Source organism: Triticum aestivum, chromosome 2D (genome assembly GCF_018294505.1).
Source record: "Triticum aestivum cultivar Chinese Spring chromosome 2D, IWGSC CS RefSeq v2.1, whole genome shotgun sequence".
NCBI lineage: Eukaryota > Viridiplantae > Streptophyta > Magnoliopsida > Poales > Poaceae > Triticum > Triticum aestivum.
Window position 1 is genome coordinate 466197020 of NC_057799.1, and position 10526 is coordinate 466207545.

General features: G+C 42.4%; 1 protein-coding gene across 24 annotated transcripts; it reads right to left on the bottom strand.

The window, feature by feature from the left end:
• Positions 1-1220: 1220 nt before the first annotated feature.
• Positions 1221-10526, bottom strand: LOC123053863 (uncharacterized). 24 transcript variants are annotated; one of them, XR_006425939.1, is made up of 10 exons: positions 10071-10526; positions 9794-9941; positions 7971-9474; positions 7445-7550; positions 7146-7289; positions 6247-7019; positions 6067-6127; positions 5544-5674; positions 1661-4491; positions 1221-1549 (listed from the first exon to the last, which is right to left on the bottom strand). XR_006425939.1 is itself a non-coding variant. In XM_044477449.1 (8 exons), exons 3-8 carry the CDS (start codon positions 9392-9394, stop codon positions 4333-4335), a joined length of 555 nt encoding a protein of 184 aa, XP_044333384.1. In that variant the 5' UTR covers positions 9395-9474; positions 9794-9941; positions 10071-10522; the 3' UTR covers positions 3759-4332. The 24 variants fall into 24 exon arrangements, 4 of the variants coding, with proteins under 4 accessions (XP_044333384.1, XP_044333383.1, XP_044333382.1 ...); XR_006425927.1 differs by having other exon boundaries at positions 1234-1549; positions 1661-4551; positions 10071-10524; XR_006425930.1 differs by having other exon boundaries at positions 1244-1549; positions 1661-4551; positions 6067-7019; ... (2 more) ...; positions 8977-9474; positions 10071-10523.

Below are 10526 nucleotides of genomic sequence, written 5' to 3' on the forward strand. Positions count from 1 at the left end.
ATCATAAACGTGAGCCGGCCTTCTGGGCCTTGGGCCTAGTCTTCTATCTGACCCGCCGTCGGGGTCATCCGTGAGTCGTCAGGCTCGTGAGTCGTCTGACAGTGAGCCGCCAGACCCGTGAGTCTCCAGTCCTCCGGCGGGTCACGGTGAAGCGCCAAGTCCGGTCGGGTCATACTTCCGGCCGGGTCATACCGCGGGGTATATCCCCGACAGGGCCCCCTCGTGGAAACTCGAGGTCTGGTTTTACTCGTAGGATGTCTCATCCGGTGTTGCCCTGAGAACGAGATATGTGCAGCTCCTATCGGGATTTGTCGGCACATCGGGCGGCTTTGCTGGTCTTGTTTTACCATTGTCGAAATGTCTTGTAAACCGGGATTCCGAGACTGATCGGGTCTTCCTGGGAGAAGGTTTATCCTTCGTTGACCTGAGAGCTTATAATGGGCTAAGTTGGGACACCCCTGCAGGGTATTATCTTTCGAAAGCCGTGCCCGCGGTTATGAGGCAGATGAGAATTTGTTAATGTCCGGATGTAGAGAACTTGCCACTTGACTTAATTAAAATACATCAACCGCGTGTGTAGCCGTGATGGTCTCTTCTCGGCGGAGTCCGGGAAGTGAACACGGTTGAGTTATGAATGACGTAAGTAGGAGTTCAGGATCACTTCTTGATCATTACTAGATGACGACCGTTCTGTTGCTTCTCTTCTCGCTCTCTTTTGCGTATGTTAGCCACCATATATGCTTAGTGCCTGCTGCAGTTCCACCTCATTACATCATCTTTTCCTATAAGCTTAAATAGTCTTGATCTCGCGGGTGTGAGATTGCTGAGTCCTCGTGACTCACAGATTCTACCAAAACAGTTGCAGGTGCCGAGGATGCCATTGCAGATGATGGGATCGACCTCAAGTGGGAGTTCGATGAGGAACGTGGTCGTTACTATGTGTCTTTTCCTGATGATCAGTAGTGGAGCCCAGTTGGGACGATCGGGGATCTAGCATTTGGGGTTATCTTATTTTCATTTGGTTTTGACCGTAGCCGGTCTATATGTGTGTATTTTGGATGATGTATGAATTATATTTATGTATTGTGTGAAGTGGCGATTGTAAGCCAACTCTCGTTATCCCATTCTTGTTCATTATATGGGATTGTGTGAAGATGACCCTTCTTGCGACTAAAACACAATGCGGTTATGCTTTTAAGTCGTGCCTCGACACGTGGAAGATATAGCCGCATCGTGGGCGTTACATATCTGCACATCATAATCAAGTGCTCTGCTATTGAATTGGTGAGCTGGCAAGTTTCACAAGCTCATGCCTCTTAATTCTATAGTGACTGCCTTGGGGTTTAAACTCACTTGCCTGATGGTTTGGAAGATTGCTTGGGTGCCCTCTTCGCTGTGTATGGTTGATGCATCCAGCTTTCCATGTGCATGCTTCAGAAGCTCGAATCATTGGTACATGTTGGGTCGGTCAAGTGCCTTTCTTGTGATTGTGGTTCTTGGGCAACTATTCCTACAAATGTTGCATCCGACCTGGACTCAAGATGTGAAGCTGAAAAACAGGGTTCAGTATGACTTGCAAGTACCATGGGATCCCGGCAAGTTGGTGTGGTTTCGGCTTGAGGGCAAGCCGAATTTTATGGAGGGGGGATTGTCAGCATACCTCTACACCACTGTTGGGCCAGACCATGGGCTACTCTTGGACCTTGGCCTGCTCGGCAGCGGCTGCTACAAATATGGCAGAAGATGCCACGAACAAGAGGGATTGGCCTGGAACGGACCGGCGGCTTCGGCCGAGGCTCTCTGACTCCTGTTCATCATCTCCTTCCTCTGATCCCCTTTCTCTTGAGATTCTTCTGTAATTCGGAGCTGTAATTGGTGAATCAGTGATGAACTAAGAGGAATAGTAGTGTGATCCTCACACTAGTAGTGCGCGAACTTCTAAGTGCAGCAGCTCCTCGGCCGCGTACACGCTCTGCATGTGCCGCCGTGAGAAATACAAGCTCCAGCTTGATGGTAGGCGTGCACCAACTGGTCGATGAAATGCCCAGCTAAATTAAAGTGGGAAGGAAGAAGAGGATTGCCACATCGAAATAGGAGTGACGAGTTGATATCTTCGAGTTGTAGTCATGTAGGTGCCTGACTTTTTATCGCTGATGCTTCTGATTTTTGTTGTCTTAGTATCATTTTTACTGAAACCATGTTTTGCCTGATTGACTACAACAATTGTATTACCGTAGGCAGGCTAGGCGTACTTGGTGATTGTTTTTGGAAGCAACGGCAGCAACAATTGTTTACTTGCAACTTTTGTACTACATACTGAAATGTTTTTGGAATAATGAAAAATAAAAATGTACGCAAATCCATTGGTCGTTCCGGCTAAAAGATGGGGCACATCAGCCTCCAGAAGCAGGGGAGGTGCTAGAATTCAAGATGGAGGGGAGGTGCCAAAACAATATGCATGCATGATGCATGTGGTCATGTTCTTCATCCACTAAAGCCTAGTAACGTACTGTCAAGTTGCATAATCATTCCAGGGCTGAGTTGCTGGATGGAGAAATGAAACTTGTATAGTTATCTTATATGATGTCTAATTTGTCCAATCAAAGAAAATGGACTGAAACATCTGAATTGTTGACATGTGCTGCTATGACCATCAGATAGTTTGCTGGTCCTTCTCTACTTGTTATGTAGATTTACTTGTCTTTTTCTGCCCAGACTTGTCAAGGCTTGTCTTTTTTGTACTACACATAGCTGATTGCTTTACTGTTTTCGCAAAGGCTCTATCATGAGTTACCTGACATGTACATATCTCGTCTAAAACTTTTTTTGCCTACTGTTTTTTCGCTGGTTAGTTGCCTGAGATGGTTCGAAACTTGCTAGTAGAGATATGTACACATAAATATTTTTCCTTGAAGAATCAGGATCGTGCATGTCACCGTATGTGGGGAAGGTGCGGCATTCCTTTTTTAGCATAGATTCATATATCTTTCTTTTAGTCTAGGTTTCACATATGCCCTTTTTTGCTAGCTTTGTTCCATATGGTTTTATTCAGTTTAATTTATTCTGCCTACTTGCTTTTTAGTTAGTTGCCTGAGGCGGCTCAAAACTAGAAGCGGGAGATGGCACAGTGACACCACCTTCGTTCATCTCCATGAGGTAAATCCCTTCTCTTCTCCATGAGGTCTGAACTATTTTTTTGGGCACGACAAACCATTGCTCTGCCTCGAAGTCGGCATTACCTTGGCGATATTTAAGAGGGTTGCGGGATGGATAGTTGCCTGGTAGAGGCTACGAGTTGCTAGATATGCGGGCTTGGGTTGCCAAATTTGCGGCCTCGAAGTCGGCATTACCTTGGCGATATTTAAGAGGGTTGCGGGATGGATAGTTGCCTGGTAGAGGCTACGAGTTGCTAGATATGCGGGCTTGGGTTGCCAAATTTGCGGCTTTTTGAGCTTGGCACTAGTGTGCTTCCCCCCTTTTTAACAAAACTTGCACGCCAATTGATTAGTAGTTGCTTGTTTTTGCTTTTCAACTTGCCTAATGTTTGTTGCTTGGTTGCCTGATGTGGTTCATAATTTGCATTTAATGGTTTTGTTACTTAGGTGGCTTTGAATTTTGTCAAAACTTGCCCAATACTCTGTCGGTAGTTGCCTCAGTTAACACAGGAACTTTGCTCATGTGTTATTTTTCCTTCACAGTTTCATCATACTAGATGGCCCGTTGCGCCGATGGCGCAAGGGGCGAGAGCAAGGAAAGTATTGAAAGAGTGAACATAAATATATTTAGGGACAAATTGGAACACATGGATTATTCATGATACATAGTGTCCTAAGAAGCTTACGATAGAATATTTACAATGTTATTAGGAAAGAAGGTAGATAGGCAGAGATACATCTTATAGGCATTATGAAGTGATGGACATTAGCCAGTGTAATTGGTGGATGTTTCATCGACACTAAAGATTTGTTCAGGCAATTGTTCATGTCTGTTGGAGATGATAATCTAATTATGTGGCTGTATCACTGAGACGATCAACAACATATCTTACTTGCGACAAAATGTGATTCAGATCATTGTCTTTGGATGTTGATCCGGCTGTGAAGTTGCTATCTATTATACAGTAAAGTTCCTTTGATGCCATGTGATCTCCACCGAGGCTATGGCACCAGCTGTTGCTAAAATAGTCTATTAGGTTGTGTTTTTCTTTCTGCTGATGCTCAAGAGATTCACACTTTTGCTGAAGCAGTTGCATCTTTGTCATAGTTTATGTCCTGCAACACTTTACCATGGATGGTTTTCATGTACTTGAGAGCTTCGTTTGCTAGTTGGTCTTCAGCATCTTCTAGTTTGTTGGATACATGGATTGATATTGATTATTTTGGAAGATTTGTTGTCCAGTTGATGCTTGGAGGGATAGAAGTGAATAGTTGCGTCAAGACCAATTGCTCTTGCCTTCTGTGTTGAGTACACTGCATTTGGGAGGCCTAGCTGCTGCATCATAGCATCAAAAAGCACTTTTGTTGGGATTCTGATTTTTTTCATCACGGTATGCTGATGACAAGAAGAAGACAGTATGAGTAATCGTATATGCATCACATGAGAAGATGATAAAAAGATTCAGAGCAGCAGGGTTCTGGTTTTGTTGTAAGTGATGTTGTTCATTACTAAGAATTGTTTTTGTCTTTCATGGAGCAGCATTAACACAATCAAATTATGGAAGTGGACATGAAGGTAACCATGTTTCTGCCCGATTTTGATGATACAGGTGGCATTTAAAGTCGAATGAAATCGTTTAGATGATGCAAATAGTACATTGACCTTTCTTTGTTTAAGAAGCTAAATTTTGTGTTATCTTGACTGACGTAGGGCCTGACGCCGAGGCGCCGGATCTTGGTGTCCGTGTGGTGTTTGTTCACCAGCAAGAGACAGGACTGCTGCAGGTTTGTGTTCAACTCTATTAGGAAGATGAGCTCTAATTTCTCTCTTGGATCCCTCGTTGATTCCATGCTCATGTGTATGGGTCTATCGACCATGCCTATCATCTGTGGTTCCAAAGTTTGACCCAGTAAGGTCATATGAGAGGTGGAGCAAGTGGATCAACGGTGTTTGACCCAGTAACGTTGGTCGGCCCTGTAAACGGTGGTTTGATTTTTTTTTTTTTCCTTTAAGCCTATTTGTCGTCGCATCTATGCATTAAAAAGAAATAAAAAGAAACTTTTTTAGTATGATGTGCTTATAATGCAGGTTCTATGTTACAGGCTTTGTACCTATCTTAAAATGTGTGTATTTTGTATTAGGACTATCTCATGTATATGCATTATATAGGATTTATTATAATAAAAGAACTGCAATAGACAAGCAAACACAGTCAATCTGTAGCCCACAAGTATTATCTTAGAAGATAATACCACGGATAATGTATTCCCCGTCAGCTTAGTGATCCTCTTTCGTGGATATTTAGGTGCTGACCAAATATGGTTTAGAAAGAGAAATAAGTAGTAAAAAAGATAGTAGTAATACTTTTTCTCTTTGTGCTAACTTACCTTTTTGCTGATGATCCTACGGTTGCTAGTGTGTGAAACTGTCCGTTTCTTTCCGCCTTTGGATCTGCCAGCACTAACACAGATAATGTCAGATTCTGAACCCGCATCATCTCTTCTTTGGTAGTCCCTTGCTGCAAGAAAACAACAAGGCGGTTACAGCAGAAAACAACGACTCTTCTTCTGAACCCGCAACTTGTGAACTTAAACAACAAGGTGCTGAGGAATGCTGCTATTATGTAAGACCAAAACATATAGTCGTTAACATTAGGCAGAGTCATCGGGTGCATACTCCATTAGTATACCTGCATATACCGATAGATGATAATTTTTTTGAGAATAATAGGACTTTCGGCTCGTTCAAACAAAAGTAGGACACATGCATATATTGTCTTTCAAGTACCAGGAAAACAGAATAGATGGAAACAAACATTGATGTAGCAATCGCTTATTCAGGTGCAGCGTAAGAACCATATACGCAACAATGAGCAGTGGTTTGATTAAAGAGTCGTTTGGGAAAACATACCATGCCGTCGCTCAAGTTTCACTTGGAGCGGGTGAGAATCCAATCCACCCGAGGAATCGACCTGCCAATGTGATGCTTAGAAGCGATGGAGTATATCTTGCAGGCGGTATCGCCGCATGGATGCAGATGAACAAAAAATTGGATGATTTTCTTATATGTAATCAGAATCTTCTTTCACACCTATGGAGATGACTTGCCCAAAAGTCTCAGAATTGCACAGGAAGTTGTGCATCTCATATTCATATGGTTTATTCATGCACAAGCACCTTGCGTTGGCATCTTGCTGTCATAATAAAAATCTGAAACTTTGCCATCTAACATAAACTATAACATTATTGTGCAGACGTTTCAGAGATATATATTTGGTCACAAAGCATCTCTTTTCTGTTGATTCGAAGTCCAATATTTGATTATCAATTTCCCAAATACGCACATTTGTTTAGTTTCAGTATCACATAATGAGGCACCGTCAGTTGTAAAGCAAATTCGCAGATCAATAGGTCCAAAGGGAATAACGGGTAAAAAAGATGAAAAATCCAATCAGGCCTAGCAAGTAAATAGACGTCTATGTACTTGGCAGTAGCCACCTAGGGAAAGAGAAGGATGAACTAAAAGCCTAGCAATATAAGCATAATGGAACGAAATCTTAGCATGTAGTCAACCATAGCCTGGCAAGGCATATGATTATGATGTGCGTTATTTTCTTTCAAGTAGAGCACATTTAATTTAGCAAACATATTGCAACATGAATGGCATGCAGAAAAATGTAGTCACAACAATTCTGAAAACAAGGAAAAGAGGAACCCATCAAAATGCGGCAAAAAACACTGAAATCTACTTTTGTAAAGAATTAACCTCATCAATATTGTATCCAGAAGTAAGGTCATGGTGTGTCTGATCATCGGCTTCTACAAAACCGGAATCTTTCACAAAGGCTTTTAAATCTTCCATATCTGCATTAAGACAAGCAAACGTTCAGATACCTGCGCATTTCAGCCTAGTTCTTAGCCTCCATAAAAAGAAATATGACAAATAATGTTGATGGATAGTTGTTCCTTCTTTTGCTTGGGAGCTCTTACAGAGTTAAATTAGAGGTACTTGTATATATATGATGTGCACCCGACTCTATCTCGACCATTGCCCGCTGCCGAACTTGCACACGAAAAATCTGACAAATTTTCTTATTCTTCTCCTACCTCATGCAACAAATCCGACCAAGCAACCTGGAGAGGGACACCATAGCACCATCAGAAAAGAGAGGCCATTTGTACTACAATGCAACTCGGTGAAGGAATCAACCGTGAGTCCGTGACCTAAACACTACGTGCATAAGAAAAAAATTAGGAAGCCATCAATTAGAAGGATGAGCTCAGTTCACCATGGAAAGATGAGGAAAAGTGGAAGAAATAGCTCATCTATGTTGGTGTCTCCTACATGAATAGGGACCCGTCCTCGACCTCTCCTCTGCAGGCAGCCGCTACTATCTGTTACCATCTTTCTTTTTAGACAATGGCTGCATAAGTAAGTCTGAAACTAAAGAAGTACCAACCATAGAACCAGGATCTACTGTATTTTTTTTCCTTTTCACCTATTTGTAGATACACTTTTTTAGTAAAGATGAGAACCTGACCGAATAAAGTTAATGACAGGCTGAAATAGCCGAATTGTAGGGAAAATTTCTATAAGTACTTGACAGGACTAAGTGCGTAATTCAGAGTCCAACAATGTAAACTGGAGAAAGTACTATATTTACAATCCATAATGTACTCATATCATTCTCTAGTTTGGCAAATACAAGTTATATGTTCTTTCACCATCTAGGCAGACCAATCAACCACAATTTGACGCTTAAAGAAATTAATTACAAAGAGGATTTTGAGCGGCGACCATAGCAAGTAACTCACCTGAGAATACAAATTGAAGTGTAGCTCGCACAGGGCTGGACAGGTGCTTGGTAGAGGACCCAGTTTTGGTTATCTGGATCATGAAACACTAACTTATCAAATTTAAGCTGAAAATAATTGGGCTTATTAAAGAAACAGAGCATAAAGGAAGCACAAGAAGAGTAGTATGCCTTTTGGAAAGAAATAGATTTAGCATAAAGGGAGAATGAACAAGCAAGTCACAAGATCACGTTCTTCACATGGAAATTAGAGGGGCCAAAGAATGCATCTCATATTCATCCGAGGACGAAGCTTTGCTAGCATAATCATTGTACAGTAGTATGTTCATCAAAAAATTCCATTTACTAACTACTATATGTAGCTCAGGTTTTGACAGATATAGCAGTGTCGTGGTATTATACGCAATCCACTGCCAAAAGGTTACACTATTTTTCTACCAAGATTTTTCACAAAGTAAATATCTGTCCTTTTTAGATGGTACTTCGGCATGTAGCATCTTACTCTAATACTGAGTGGTTAACGTGCTTCCTTGCTCAAAATATACAATTGCACTATTAGTGGTAGCACTGGCTACTATAAGTCATTTTCATGTAATCCCTTAAGACTGAATCAATGACCGGTGTATACGAATCTCGATCCGAGATCCGAGCAATACAAAATCATGACTACGATCTGTTCTGCATACATATATAGTGCATGCTACTGATATTTATTGTAGTGACTCTACCTATTTCTTTTTAAATCTACATATCCTAATAAAACTGCTTGACTGCTCGTGAGCTTATGCTTGACAACTGTAACACGTACTGAACCTGAATATACACACGTGCGATTTATTTTTTTATTTTTATTGAAAACCCCCATATATTAATTTGGTAAATTAAGATTCTTACAATCGTTCATTACAAAAGCAGTTACACATGGCGGAACACTATTACATAAGAGGCCATCGGACCTACTGCCAAAACTGAATTTTGCAATCTCATGCGCCACCCTATTTGCCCACCTATCAATCTTCGCGATCTTAAAATCCTTTATGAGTTTTGATACGCTCAACGCCTCCATTTTTAGATCCGCAAAAGGAACCTGTCAATGGAATCTCTAGTGCGATTTAGCACTAACTTAACTACAAATTTGATTAAGTTCATCATCATGAATGTGGTTGCCACTGCACGCATCAGCCGGTCGATCACCAGATATTACTATGATTAGCTTTAACAAAGGGGCGAGCAGTTTAATTAGTGGCCAGCTTAAAAAGAATGTAAATAATCCATGGCATTCATCCCCTAAGAGACATCCAGCAGTTGTGAAGAAGCGATTACATCAGGGTGGGGATTAGAACAAGGACAGAGAGATGAGGAACATACCTAGTACAAATCCAGTCTCACCTTTTTTCTCTCATCGTTGATTACCACTGTTGCCATTAGGAACACCTATAAAATATGTGTTTTGTTTCTGTGATCCTCAAAATAATAGATATGATAAGTGAAGATATAATGCAACCCTGCAAGTAAAATAAAGCAACATGAGTTAGCTCCAAAGGATATAATATGATAGCAGGTCTCACATTCATTAAGTAATTCATTTACATGTAACAGAATGAAAGCAAAAATCTGATAGGGATTTCCAAGCAAGCAAACAAAATATCATAATATGGTACAACTCATTGTGACTACTTTGTTGTGTTGCTTTCTATTTTTGGAAGATCTCATGGACAAAGAATCATCTCCAATTTCATGTTGATGTGCTTCAAGCTCCACACAAATTATGAACAAAATCACATCTCACGCAACTGAGAAATAAAGAGAGGACAATACTTTCACCTTGGCTTGAATCGTCAAACTGGTCGTGGTGACGCCGCCCATGTAGAGAAGCACGCTTGCACAGTTGGCAAATACACTCTCACTGAAGTTCTTGGTTACTTGAATTTGTGTGGCTTTCAGAGGGTACAATTAAATCCATGGTCCATCCCTACAAAATTGTACCAAAATGGAGAGGAGAAGTGGTGAGAAAGAAAATACCTACAGCAGCCATAGACAGCAGGAACACTAAAAACGTGAATTAATTTAGAGAGGAAAGGGATTAGAAAGAGGAACTCACAGGGGGAGGTGCAACCAGAAGAGATGGGGGATCACTTGCGACGAGGCGTGCCGGCTGCTGCTCCCCTCCTCCTGCCGATTCCGGATCGAGGCCGCGCTCTTCGACTCGAGCTCCTCCTGCCAAGGTCGGATCGAGGCCGACGGGCGCATACAGAGCAGGGAGCGGCCGCATCTGGGCCACCACGCGGCATGGACGAGGCGCGGCTGGCTGCTGCTCTGCTCCCCTCGTCCTGCCGAGTCGCTCCTCGGCTCCAGCACAAGGTGGCCAGGGCGACGAGGCGGAGAAGGAGGGGTGGGAGGTGGCCGGTGGCCGGTGAGGGTGAGAAAGGAGAGGCGGCGGCGGCAGCAGGAGAGGAGGCGGCTGCGGGGAGAAGCCGGCTAGGTCTCGCTGCTGCCCGCTCGCTTCTCCTTTTTCTTTTCTTTGGCTGCTGCTCGCTCGCTTTTTCTTTTCTCTTTC